Raw genomic sequence first — 13602 nt, 5'->3', positions numbered from 1 at the left:
TCTCAGGGATCACAGATCTCCTAGAACACTTCCTCTGAGCTAACAGCCTCTGAGCTACTCCCCTGCCCTGCTCTGCCTGGAAGGATGACAGGGCTGTGAAGACAGCCCCACCTAGGAGAGGAGCCTGAGCCCTGTTCCCTGCACTGTCCCACCCTGCTGTGGCCCTGAGCAGGAGCTGCAGGTCTCGGGCTTCAGGCTGCTTGTCTAAGAACTAGAGGGACAGAAGCACAGAGTCTCCAAGGGACTCTAGTGTGGCTAGCTAGCCCAGGTTGTGGAGGCTGGTAGTGCGGGGAGCCATCTGGTCCCCCAGCTCTGGGTCCTGGGGATTTGTTCTAGACAATGAGGACAGACATGGGAGCTGGAGAAAGTTGGACGATAGCTGCCTGGAGCTCCTGGAATGTCTAAAAAGGAGGAAGACCCAGCAATTAGTCACAGGAGCAATTACGCTAATTGTTCCACTCCATGACTCACTGGTAGCAAGTAAATACTGATTAATTCATTACTTGGAGACTGTGTGTGGGGGGGGTGGGGGTGGGGGTGGGATATCTCCTGGCCTCCTGCCCTGGCCTCCTGCCCTGGCTGAATGGTGTAGGGCTTTGGAGCAGGTGGTCCAGGCTGGGGGCCGGAAGCCAAGACGGAAATTCTGCAGTGACCTGTCTCCGGCTCTGTACAAACTCTAGAAGGGGGCCGACAGTGGCGAGTGCGTGTTGGTTGGAACACAGAATAGAGCGCCAGTCCAGTCCCTCTCCTGCTCACACACCTTCTGTGGCTCCCTGCTGTTGGCAGCTCAGACTCCTCTCTGAGAAGCCACACAGTGCAGATGCCTAGGCTCTACCCTCAGACCTACTGACTCACTGAGATCAGCTTTCATGAAATTCTGCTGTGCAGCCGGCGTTAAAAATGACCGAGTTCCCAGACCAAGTGTTTTGTGATCGGGCCCAGCTGACTTCCCCAACCTCCACTCCAGCCACCCCTGCCCCACCCTGCCCCGTGAACCATTCACATCTTCCTACCCCAACAGTCATCCCTTAACAAGTAGTTCTTGAATGCCTACTATGTATATGCCAGGCACCTTGCTGGTCTCCAGCTGTCCTTGCCATCACTGAGTGTATAGTTTAGTGGGGGTGGGCACAGCCATGGAACAAAAATACTCACAACAAGCCACATCTCACAAGTAGTGATAAAATGTGTGGGTTCAGAAGCCCAGGATGCTCTGAAAGGCCAGAGTAGGAGAGCTTCTCACAAGAAGTGATGTGGGAGCCAGAGTTAGCTGGCAAAAAAGTTGGGGGGTAGGGGATGGGCAGGAAGGGTGTTCTAGGCAGAGGGAACAGCATGAGTGAAGGAGGCAGGAAAGACCAGGCATATTCCAGAAGGGAAGGGACCTAGGTGGCTGGAATTGAGTGTGCAAAGGGTTGGGGAGGGCCAGCTCCACAGGCACAGGCTACACTTCCCTGCCTCGGAGCCTTTGCTAATTCTGTTCCCACTGCCTGAGATGCCTTTCTCTCTTTATTTGAATTATTTAAGATCCAAATGCCATGTCCTTCCTATCCAAGCATCAGGAATTAAGTTCAGGGGGCAGGGACCTGGCTGGGCTCAGTCTGGAACCAGGGTAAAGATGTGGCAGGGGAAGGGCCAGCAGCAGGGCCAAGCCTGCCCCTCTTCGGGGGTTAGCAGTTGTGCCTTTGAGGTCATGGGGGACTGGCTCCAACCCTAGGGTTGAGGTAGGGATGGGGTTGGAGTGGGGATGCAAGAGTCCCAGCTCCCAGCCTTCGCAGGTTCTAACTTTGGGAGGACTTGGGCCTGGGAGCCCTGGTTGCATGGTGGTTAAGAGCTTGGATGCTGACCAAAAGTTTGGTAGTTCAAATCCACCAGCTGCTCCTTGGAAATCCTATGGGGCAGTTCTACTCTGTCCTGTAGGTAGGGTCACTATGAATCAGAATAGACCGGACAGTAACATTTTTTTCCCCCTTGGGGCTGGAGAGCTGGACCCTGGGAGAAGCCCCTGTCACCTCTGCTGATCCCCTAAAGACCCTCCTGGCAGGCATGGAAGTAGCAGTCAGGCCGTGAGCTGACTCTGGGGTGTTGAAATGTTTTGGGAGTGGGCCGGGGAGGGAGCTGACTTCTTGTTTTAGGGAGGACTCAGCCTGTACCCCTTCTTCCCTCCCCCCTCACCCAAGGGTACCCAAATTTCCCCAACACCCATGTCCATCTGATGGTGCTAATTAGGATTTTGAGGTGGGGGATGGTGGGTACTGAACAGTCTGGGTCTCATGGATACCATGTGCTCTCTGGTGACCTTGTGCAGCTGGGCCTCAGTTCTCTTATCTGTCAAATGGGACTGATGACCTTCATCTCTCCCCCACTTGTCTTGAGGACTCCCATCCATGGAATCTCATCTGTGAAATACGCTTTGTGAGTGGAGTGGTGACACTGACCACAAAGAGCAACTGGCAGCCTGGACCAAGCACCTATGTGAGCCAGGGCTGCACCTGTGCTAGCACGCTGAATGTTCACAAACCTATTAGCTCACAGCTAATATTAGTGAGTAAACAGAGGCAGGGAGACATGAAGTAATTTGCTGCAGGTCACATATTTATGTGATGGCTTCAAATCCAGGCATTCTGCCCCCAGAATCTGAGCCCTGAACACTGTTCTGTCACTCAGTGGTTCCAGTCAGGGGTGGGTGAATAACCAAGGGTCTCCAGTGGTGGCCGTCAAGAGGGCAATGGGGGCCGCCACCCTCCAGTGGGTGGGGAGGGGTATCAGGCTGGCCCCCAGCTCTCTGCTACCCATGTGGAGGCCCTCAGCCCATGTGTCTCCGCCCCTCTGGGCAGGTCCAGGCTGCGGGTCCGCCCTCAGGTGCTGAGCCCGCCGGTCTCTCTTTCCTCCCCAGGCCCAGCGCTGGCGCAGTGAGAACTTCGAGAGGCCCGTGGACCTTGAGGGCTCCGGGGACGACGACTCCTTCCCCGATGACGAACTGGATGACCTCTACTCGGGGTCAGGCTCGGGCTGTAAGTACGCTCCTTCTTTTCCTGTCTGGGGGCAGTGAGCAGCCTGCACCTAGCGCCCCACCCACAGTTTTGCTTGCAAGGAACAGAAACCCACTCAGCTCACTTACGCAGTGTTGGGAAGCTTTATCATAGGGAGGGCAGGCAGGGGTCTTCACGGACCCCAAAAGCAAGAAGGATGGATGATCCTCCTAAGTACCAGAACCAGGGCCTGGAGGACCCCCCGCTCTGCATGGCCTCCTGGCCTCTCTGCAGCCCTGCTGTCTTTGCCCTCTGGTCTCGGTAGCGACACAGAGCCACACCTCTGCAACCCAGTTTTCAAATTACTACTCAACTACCCGGGGAAGTTTAGCACTTCTCGGGAGCCCTGGTGGCACAGTGGGTTTTTCTGCGGGAGAAGGATGTGACAGTCTGCTTCCTGAAGATTTCCGCTTTGCAAACCTTATAGGGCAATTCTACTCTGTCCTACAGGATCTCTGTAAGTCAGAGTCAACTGGAGGGCGGCGGGTTGGTTTGGTTTTCAGTAGTAATGGCAAATCCTCAGCAGAGGCAATTTGACTGGGTCAGGTGCCCTCTTCTGGTCCAATCAGTTGTAGCCAAGGGCCGGGCCTAGAGCAGGCAGAGAGAGGCAGGAGTTCGAATCCCAGCCATGTTACTTAACAGCTCTGTGCCCTTTAACAAGCCACTTGCCCTCTTTGAGTCTCTGTATGCTTATCTGTAACTGAAGATAAGTATCAAAGTCTCAGCCCCTGTGAGGGTTTGAGATAAGATGAGCATCTGGCATAAAAAAAAGAGCTCTAAAAATGGTAGCAAAAAAAGGAGAGGGCTGAGATCAGGCCCATTGAGGGACTAGGATGGTGTCTGAGGAGGTGGCCCCTGGCTCCTCCCTCACCTCTCCTCTGCCAGGTTCAGGGCCCCAGGAGTTGGCTGTGATCTCCCTCGGTCTCCCTCCTTTCCTCTCAAGCCCCTTCACCACTCCTGGCTTTGAGTCAGATTGCTCAGACACTCCTTTGTAGGAAGGGCTCCTTCCCTCACTTGTCCTCCCACTGCCCTCTGCCTGTGCCTCTGGGGTAGCCTTTAGTGAACCCACTATCTTGTGTTTGTGGTAGGGGTGTACCTGGTTCTGACTCTTTTCGCAGAGTTCTGCTCCCCTGCCCCCTTCAGCCCTCAGCGAGCTTTGCACCCAGTAGGCCTCAGGCGCTGCAGGCTGGACTGACTTAATAGAAGCTCCAGGCTGAATGGGCTGGGATAGTCATGGAAGACTTCCTGGAAGAGGGGGCCCCTGGAGGAACTTTTGACTAGGCAGAGAGGAGTTGGGGAACATCCATTAGCCAAATGGTAACCTTTGGCCAAGCTGTGCCTTCCTCCTTTCTCTCATCTTGCTCTGGGGGAATTTGGGCAAAGAGACGGGATTGGGAGCCCCCAACATCGATGGCCATTGCTTACATGGGATCCTCGTGCCCCTCACAATCCCCCAGCTCCCCAGCTCTCTCCCTCTTCCCCACCCCCTCAGACTTTGAGCAGGAGTCGGGCATTGAGACAGCCATGCGGTTCAGCCCAGACGTGGCCCTGGCGTTGTCCACAACCCCCGCTGTGCTGCCTACCACTGACATCCAGCCTATGGGCACCCCGTTTGAAGAACTCCCCTCTGAGCGCCCCACACCAGAGACGGCCACCAGCACCCTGGTGGTGACAGAGGTCCCGGGAGAGCCCAGCCAGAGAGCCACCACCATTGCTACTACCACGGCTACCACTGCTGCCACGACCACAGGGGCCACCACTGTAGCCACCGTGCCCGCCACAGTGGCTACTGCTGCCCCCAGCACCCCCGCAGCACCTCCTTCCACGGCCACCACTACTGTCATAAGGACCACTGGCATACGGAAGCTTCTGCCACTTCCACTGACCACAGCAGCCACAGCCCAGGCCACCACCCCAGCGGCACCCTCGCCTCCCACTACTGTAGCTGTCTTGGACACAGAGGCCCCAACACCCAGGCTGGTCAGTACAGCTACCTCCAGGCCAAGAGCCCTTCCCAGGCCGATGACCACCCAGGAACCTGATGTCCTCGAGAGGAGTACCCTGCCCCTGGGGACCATTGCCCCTGAACCCACGGAGGTAGCTCAGGTGAGGGTGTTGGGAGAGGACAGGGGTGAGAGCAGAGGAGGATGGGTCAGGGCCTGGGGAGGAAGGGTGGAGCTAGCAGGGTGAGGACCAGGAGGGTCTGGAGAGGAGCCAGACTGGAGTGGGGAGGGCAAGAGGGGGATGTGGCCAGAGGATGAGGGTGGGGATGGAAAAGAGACCTGGACGGGGGCTAAGGAGACAGAATGCTGGGGGTGGGGTGGTTGAGTTTTAGGATTTTGGGGCAAGAATGGGGGGGAGGGGGGAGGAATTGGATGCGTGCATGTGTGTTGGTGGTGGCGACAGGGTGGGCCTGTGTGTCCTGGTTAAGAGTAAACTCAGGAGCCAGGCAGCCTGGATTGGAATTCTCCCACTGCCACTTTTTAACCATGTGAACTCCAGCAACTCACAGATGCTTTCTAGACCTCTGTTTCCTTATCTGTGAAGAGGAGAAAGTAACACAACGTAAATCATAGTGTAAGAATTAAATTTGTGGGTATATCCAAAGTGCTCAGAATGCTGCCTGGTGATCCTAAGCTAAAAGTCTTAGCAGTTGTTGCTATTATCGTCACCATCATTAGTCTGAGGGTGGTTAGACAGCAGGGCTATACGGGAAGAAGGATTTGAGCTCACCTTTGTGGCATGCCTTGTGTGCTCGGCTCAGTGCTAAACATAGGACTCATTTTACAGGTGAGGCAGTTGGGGCGCAGGATGGTGAGGCCATGTTCCCAAGGTTTCGCGGCCAGTTGTGACTCCATAGCAGTCGGCTCAGAGCTCCATCTAGGGCTGGGGAGTGTGTATGCGAGTGTGTGTGTGTGTGTGTGTTGGCAGGTTTATATATGAGTTAGGGACCGAAGAGAAGAGGATGAAGATGGTTAGGAAAGCCAGGGATGGGTGAGTATCAAGGAAATGGGAAACTGAGTCTGATCCTGCTGGGTGTGCTGTGCAAGGAGGAGGTGGTGAAGATTGATGGCGGCACGAAAGCCCTTGCAGCTGGTCTCACCGAGGGAGGGGCTCAGGCCGTGGAGCTGCTCTCAGGGTTAGTGTCAAACTCCTCCAGCTCCTCAGCCAGTCCCTTAACTCTCGGACCCCAGCAGGACGTGAACCCCATCCCATGGCTCCTCTGAGCAGCTGGGGCAGCCTGGTGTTTTCACAGAGACTTAACCAAGCAGGAACGGGAAACAATGACAGGGCACAGAGCCCGAGTAGGCCGGCCCAGAGTCCAGGCTGCTGGTCTAGCCACTGAGCACTGTCCAGACACCAGGCTCACCCTCTCCACGCCCACCTGGGAAGTGGCCACACCCAGCCCCAATGGTTCCCACTGCCCCTGTTTTGGTCTCATGATTCCCAGCTCTGGCCCTTACTCCACGGGGAGGGAGCCATCAGGAGTCGTGATCACTGGCCTGGTTCCCTGGACACCTGTCCCAAAGGGCATCATACTGTGCGAGTAGTGCTATTGGACTGACCTCCAGGCTAAAGGAATCACCTCTACCCTCGGCACACGGACCAGGGACCAGATCCAAGCGCATAGCAGCTGCACCCAGCTGTCCTCAGACAGTTCCTCGACAGGAGTTCCCCAAGGATTGTTACTAAGGCAACTAGAGGAGGAAGTGACGGGGATGGGATGGGGACAGGATGTGGCCAGGGTGAGAACAAAGGCAGCAAAGCATTACATGTAGGTTACAAACTCAGACCCCAGAGTTGGATACAACTGGGTCATAGTTCTGCTTCTACCATTTACTGGCTGTGTGACCTTGAGCAAGTCACTTAACCTCTCTGAGCCTATGTCCTGCTCTGTCAATTGGGAGTAATAATACCTCCTTCATAGGGATGTTATGAGGGTAAAATGCATTGAAAGTACTTAGTACAGTGCCTGGCACATAATAAGGGGGCAGCGTGGAAGTCACAGGCTTGTGTGTCTGTGTGTGTGTGTTGGGGGCGGGGGTGGGAAGGGGCTGCCTGTGGCAGGGGATACTGGGGCCTAGCTTCTGGGCTCATGCCACCTTCCCTGCAGACCCCCACTCCAGAGTCCTTCCTGACCACGATCCGGGATGAGCCAGAGGTACCTGTGAGCGGGGGGCCCAGCGGGGACTTTGAGCTGCCGGAGGAAGAGACCATGCAGCCAGACACAGCCAATGAGGTGGTGGCTGTGGGAGGGCCAGCAGCCAAGCCCTCACCTCCACCTGGGGTGCTGCCCAAAGGTGCCCGCCCAGGCCCCGGCCTCCTGGACAATGCCATCGACTCAGGCAGCTCGGCTGCACAGCTGCCTCAGAAGAGCATCCTGGAGAGGAAGGAGGTGCTCGTAGGTGAGGCTTGGGGTTTGGACTAAAGAGGAGCCCAGAGAGAGGCAGCTAGTTGGGCCTCAGTTTATCTTCTAGGAACCCAGGAGGGAGGTCAGGGCATGAGTTTCCTAGTAGCCAGACAGGAAGGGAAAGCTGGGGATTCGGTCCCCAGACCTGACCGCTGCTTCTCCCGTGACCTTCCCCTAACCTGGGGTCTGACCTTGACTTCATCTCTACCTCCATCACTTTCTTCAGTGCCCTCTAGCCCCTGCTTCCCTGTGCCATGCTAGTTGACTCCCCTTGGATCTCACCCCTTGGATTCTAATCTCTGACCCCATCCTGTGGCTCGACTTGCCCTCAGCCCCTGGCCACATCTCCTAAACTCCAAACTCTTGGTCCAAATCCTGGCTCCCCACTGATGAACAGTGTGACCTCGGGCAAGGTACTTCGCCTGTCTAGGTGTCCTTTTCCGCATCTGTAGAATGGGCACAATCATTTTGCACTTAGTTCTAAGGTGCATGCCTGTTCATATATAAACTCTTCTGTAATTGGGATGCGTCATCATTTAATGAAAGGAGCCCTGGTGGAGCAGTGGTTAAGCATTTGACTGCTCACCAAAAGGCTGGATGTTTGAACCCACCTAGCAGCTCCGCAGGAGGAAGACCTGGTGATCTGCTTATGTAGAGATTACAGCCAAGAAAACCCTATGGGGCAGTTCTACTCTGTCATATAGGGTTAAAATGAGTCAAAATCTACTTGGCAGCACCAAAAAAATGAATTCGCAGCATTTTTTCTTCTGCTAGCGGTATATAAAATAATGGTGCGTCTTACAGATTGAGGGGATCTTACATTGGGTGGAGAGCACAGCAACCTCCTAGGGCTGTTGGGAGGATTCAAGGTGTGTCAGGTGTCTAGAAGGGAGCCAGGCACACAGTGAGGGCGTGTCAGTGGGAGCCAGTGCTGGCACTGTTAGTATTGTCCCATCTTCACTCCAAGACTTACTTGGGTATGGGGCTCCCAGCCCTCCACCAGCCTTACCGCGTCCCCAGGGCCCCTCACCACTCCCCAGGCTCTATCTACCCTGTCCCACCTGCCTCTGGGCCTTGACCTCTGCCCTCTCCCTCTGCAGCCGTGATTGTGGGCGGGGTCGTGGGCGCCCTCTTCGCCGCCTTCTTGGTCACGCTGCTCATCTACCGCATGAAGAAGAAGGACGAGGGCAGCTATACCCTGGAGGAGCCCAAGCAGGCGAGCGTCACGTACCAGAAGCCTGACAAGCAGGAAGAGTTCTACGCCTAGCGGAGCCTGAGCTGCAGTGCCTGCCCGCAGTCTCAGCCCCGCCCTCTGTCCTGTCCCCATCTGGCCCCTCCAGGCCAGGCCTGGGACCGGGCCCAGGAGGGGACCTGGCCCCAGCTCTTGTCTGCCCTCTTCCCGAGGCCTGCCCAGGTTACCAGCCTCACATAGATCTGCCCCAAAGGGTCGGGGGTGGGGGGAGGGCACTGCCATCTGCTCCAGACTGTGCCCTCACAAGCTCATCTCCTGTCCCCTACCAGCCCTGGGCCCAGGACCTCTCGTCAGCCGGACAGGAGGAAGGAAGTTCCTGATTGGCTGGTGGAAGAAGGGGTGGGGCTTGAGATAGGCCTGTGCCCTAGCTGGCCCCCACGGGGACTGGCTGCGGCTCCTTGTTGGAGCAGAGCTCTTTCAGGCTGGTTTCTGGAACAAGTGTTTGGCAAACTCAGCCTCTGAAATCACCTGGACTTGGCAGCCCCTTGCTTCTGTCCCCGTGCACCTCACCGCCTGGGTGAGAGGGTGCCCCTTGTCCCCAGGCTGATCTATCTTGGCCTTGCTGGGGCCATGGGATCCCCCCTATACACATGCATCCACAGGCTCACCTCCTTCTGAGTCTTCCCCTGAAGATATGGCTTTCTAAGGGTGCCCGGGCAGCCACTGGTAAGGTGGGGCTGCCCAGACATCCCTCTTGCTAGAGGGCTCTGTACAGTCATTTCCCACAGACACGTACTGTCTCACGACCACGACCCGACGAAAGCACCCAATGACAAAACCACAATCCTGAGCACTCAGCCACTCCTTCTCTCTCCCTCCCTCTCTCTCTCTCTCACACACACATTATCCCAAAGACTCTCATGCATCCCTTACGCAGTCCCAAACAATTATGACAATGCAAGTCACCAGTCAGAGTGACGGTGTGGCTGCCCAGTCCCTCTCTGTCCCTCTCCGTCCCTCTCCGTCTCAAACACACACACTGTGGCTCCGTACACCTTGTCTCTGGCTTTCAGGCTCCCAAGGAGGGTGGAATCAGGGCGGGAAAATCAGCCCATATTGGGTCACCCCACGTTGCCCTGTCATGCTCAGTCCCACACCACAGCACCCATACCAACCACCTTGGCATCACCCCTGCCTGTGTTGGACACAATCCCACATGGATGCATGCTTTTACCCTCCACAACCCACTCACACTGGAGGAAGATGATGGCACTTGCCCTTCCTGGTGTATAAAGCCTGCTGTGGGAGGAGGGGGAGTTGCCAGAAGCCTCCTCAGGGCATTGCACACCGGACTGGGCCTGGCCTCACCCCTTCCTGCATCCCTCCCCACTATAGCCCTCAAAGCGGGGACATTTGGGGCCAACCCCCAACTTGTTGGGAGCCCTGGGGCTTCTCCCAGGCTGAGGCAGGATAAGCTTGGCTCTTGGACTCAGCCCCAGGCTGTGGAGGGTGCCTGGGCCTCCTAGGACCAAAGGCCTTGGGCTGGGGGGAGGGGGGGGCATGTGGTCTGGTTTCTGGTCTCCCTGCCTCCCTCCTGCTCTGAGCTAGGGGCCTACCCTCCCTCCCAGAACACCAAGTCTCCAAAGTGCCTGTGCGGGCCGGCCCTGCCGCCCAGCCTCTCTGCATCCTCCGCCCTTGGCCTCGCCAGGCCAACCTCTGCCCTCTTCATGGACATGCGCCCACCCATTGGGCCATACAACCCAGCCATTCTGGCTACAACAGGATGGGCCCACAGCTAGAAGCAGCCTGTCCCAGATGAGCTGCCCCAGGCCCCAAGGACAGAGGTTTGAGACATCTGAGCAGGTGTTGGTAGGGGTGTCTTAGCCCCCAGCCTGCTTCCCCTTCTGTGCTGTTAAATGTGGGGTCACATCCTCATTTGGGGAGTGTGTGCTCGGCGGGGCACTTGGAGCCAGAGGCATGTGGTATGAGTTGTGATTGGCTGGTGCTCACACCCACCCCCACTCCCAACCAGACCCCAGACAGGATCCCAAGTTTTATTTCTGTTTCCTTTTCAGGACTCCCTGGCAGCAGATTTCTGCAGGGTGAGGGTGGGAGGTGCCTGAGGCAGGGAGGGCAAGGCTCCAGGGAGGTCTCCCCCAGCCTGCCTTCTCCAGGGTCCTACTCCCAGCCTGGGCTCCCTCTTGAAGACCTGAAGTTCCTCTTGGCAGGGCCTGGAGGCTTGTGAGGAAGCCAGCCTTTGAGGAGGGGCATGGGGGAAGGCATCCTGGGGCCCAGGACATCTGTAGGAGGTGACTTGGCGTCTGTCACCCCTGGAGCAGGAGGGCTGGGGGATGGGAAGTGGAGGAGACCCCAAGTCCCAGCCTCCCTCTGCCCTGCTTCCTGGGTGGGCTGCTGTCTGGGGGGCAGCAGCTCTGGTGAGAAGGCCTAGGCAGGCCGAGGCTGAGAAACCGGAGAGCATGGAGGAAGGAGGACCTAGACACCCAGCAGAAGAAGCCCAGAGGAGGCTGGGACTGGGAGCACCCAGCACAGAGCCGGGAGCCCCTGGTGGGGGCGGAGTCCAGCACAGGAGAGATGACCTGGGGTCACTTTAGGCTGGCCCAAGTGGGTGTGGAGGGACCTGGTCAGTGTAGCAAGGCCCCAGTGGGCCTACCGCCTCCCATTCTGAGGGCTGGGTTCCAATGTAGGGTTTGAGGCTTTGCTTCCTGGCACTGGCCTCTCTTCTCTGTGTCCTTAGCATTCAAGAAAATAGGCTGAGGGCCTTGTTCACGGAGCCCTGGGCCCAAAACAAATGTCCAGGCTTTTTCCCTGTGAAGTTTAGTGTAGTCTGACCAGCCCAAATCCACTCTGGCCAGCCCAATTTGAGGAAGGCATCCAAGAGTCAAGAGGACGAGCTGCGCTCTCCAAGGTGCAGTGAGTGAGTGCAGGGCCCTCACTCGCTGGCCCATGGTGTGAGGTGGGCAGGGTCTGCCCAAGTAAATCCCAGACCCTGGTGCCGCAGGGAAGGTGCCTGTGGGGCCCTGGCATTTCCTGGGAACGTGAAGGATTCAGAGTGAGAGGGAGCTGTGGCTTGAGAGCCTCTCGGGGACTTGACGGCCTGAGAGTACTAGGCAGGCTGCAGCCTAGAGGGCACGGAGTCGACCATTCTAGGACTGGGGCAGAGGGTGGGTTGATTACCCCATCCCTTGGCTGTGACTTCTAGAGCCCAGAGGACTGGGTGCTGGAGGTGTGAGGTCTCTGGAGTCCTGAAAGGCTGGTCCCCTTGAGCACTGGGGGCATCTGGTGGCAACAAGGGCTGGGTGGGGCAGCCTGTGGGCAGGGGCTTGGGTGCTCCGACCAGACCCTCTGGGGCTGACAAGCCCGACTGTCCAGGCCTCCAGGCGGGGGCTCTCGGGCACAGGGAGCAGACTTCTGGGGCAGGAGTGGCTGTCTCCCCGGGGCTCAGCTGGATTTCCAGTCCTGCCAGCCGCAGCCCTGGACTTGCCTCCCAGGCCTCCTGCCTGTAAATAGGAGTCCACAAACTGTGTACAGATTTACAGAGACACCGAGACTGAGCCCAGAGCTGCCCTCTGAGGGCTGATGGCCACAGCACCCCTGGGTGCCCGCCTGGCTCCTTGGTGCACCGGCCCCAGCGTGGTGAATGCATGTAAATACTTTTCGTAGACAGCGAGGCTCCGGAGAGCCCCTCTGGAGAGTGTCCCTCCCCCTGGCGTGTCCCTTCTGTACAGAGCCCTTGAGAACCTGGTCCGGGGTGGGTGGGAGTTTGTCCTTCCCTTCCCTGGGCCTTCCCTGACCTTGGTTTCCCCCATAACCTGTTTATTAACCATACCTATCCCAAGTTCATGGCCAAAACTTTAAATAAGGAAAAGAGAAGGAAAGACAGTGGAAAAGACCAAGGCACCACCCCAGCGCGGCCACTCACCTGTCCCTGCCTTGTGAAGGAATTTTTTTTTTTTTTTTAACACTTCCTGTGCTGTGCCCATTTATAAGAGGAAATAAAATTAAGCTGAAATGATGTACTGTGGCCAGAATGTGAGTCAACGTGTGGGCCATTTGAGGAGGGGCACCCACAGCCCCACCTGGGCCTCAGCCACCTTCCCCTTTAAAAGCATTTAAGAACTAAGCAGGGAAAATTGACCAGCAGCCCCTCATGGGAGCCATTATGGTAAAAGCTGCTGGTGGTTGAGAGTGGGAAAAAAAAGCTGACTGTGGTGAGGCTGGGTGGGGACTGTGGTTGGTTGGGGCCAGGCTGTGGTTTGCCCCCAGGGGAAGAACTCTGGTTTCAGGCCACAAATAGAGAATCTTGGGACCACAGGATATCAGAGTAAGACCAGCTGAGGCAGGATGGCTTTGGGGTCTGACAGGCCTGGTTTTAAGCCCAAATGGTGACATTTCCTAGCTCTACTCTGGATAAGCCACTTGGCCTCTCTGAGCCTGTCTCCTCATCTGTGAAACGGGCTAACCGAAAAACCAAACCCAATGTTGTCAAGTCGATTCCGACTTATAGCAACCCTGCAGGACAGAGTAGAACTGCCCCATAGGGTTTTCAAGGTTGTAATCTCTATGGGGAAACTCTGGTGGCATAGTGGTTAAGTGCTACAGCTGCTAACCAAAGGGTTGGCAGCTTGAATCTACCAGGTGCTCCATGGAAACTCTATGGGGCAGTTCTATTCTATCCTATAGGGACGCTATGAGTCGGAATTGACTCGACGGCACTGGTTTTGGTTTTTGGGTTTAATCTTTATGGAAGCAGACCGCCACATCTTTCTCCCAAGGAGCAACTGGTGGGTTCGAACCACCAATCTTTCAGCTATCAGATGAGCGCTTAACCACTGCACAACCAATGCTCCTAAATGGGCTGACACTTCCCCCTAAATGGAGTGCGGTGAGGAATAAGTGGGGGAAGAACACTCAGCACAGTGCCTGGTGCAGTCAGTCTCAGCTCACAGGGT

At 56.7% G+C, this 13602-nt stretch overlaps 1 protein-coding gene across 1 annotated transcript in view; it reads left to right on the top strand.

The window, feature by feature from the left end:
* The window catches only part of SDC3 (syndecan 3), a 43070-nt gene extending 30380 nt beyond the window's left edge, over window positions 1-12690 (top strand). The window contains exons 3-6 of the mRNA XM_049875524.1: window positions 2894-3011; window positions 4522-5135; window positions 7144-7435; window positions 8541-12690. Of these exons, the coding sequence (XP_049731481.1) occupies window positions 2894-3011; window positions 4522-5135; window positions 7144-7435; window positions 8541-8707 (1191 nt within the window). The 3' untranslated portion in view covers window positions 8708-12690. The remainder of the gene's footprint in view (window positions 1-2893; window positions 3012-4521; window positions 5136-7143; window positions 7436-8540) is intronic.
* Window positions 12691-13602: the final 912 nt, after the last annotated feature.

Source organism: Elephas maximus, chromosome 3 (genome assembly GCF_024166365.1).
Source record: "Elephas maximus indicus isolate mEleMax1 chromosome 3, mEleMax1 primary haplotype, whole genome shotgun sequence".
Lineage (NCBI taxonomy): Eukaryota > Metazoa > Chordata > Mammalia > Proboscidea > Elephantidae > Elephas > Elephas maximus.
Note: the sequence above shows the minus strand (reverse complement) of the source record. Positions and strands in the feature narration are given on the sequence as shown.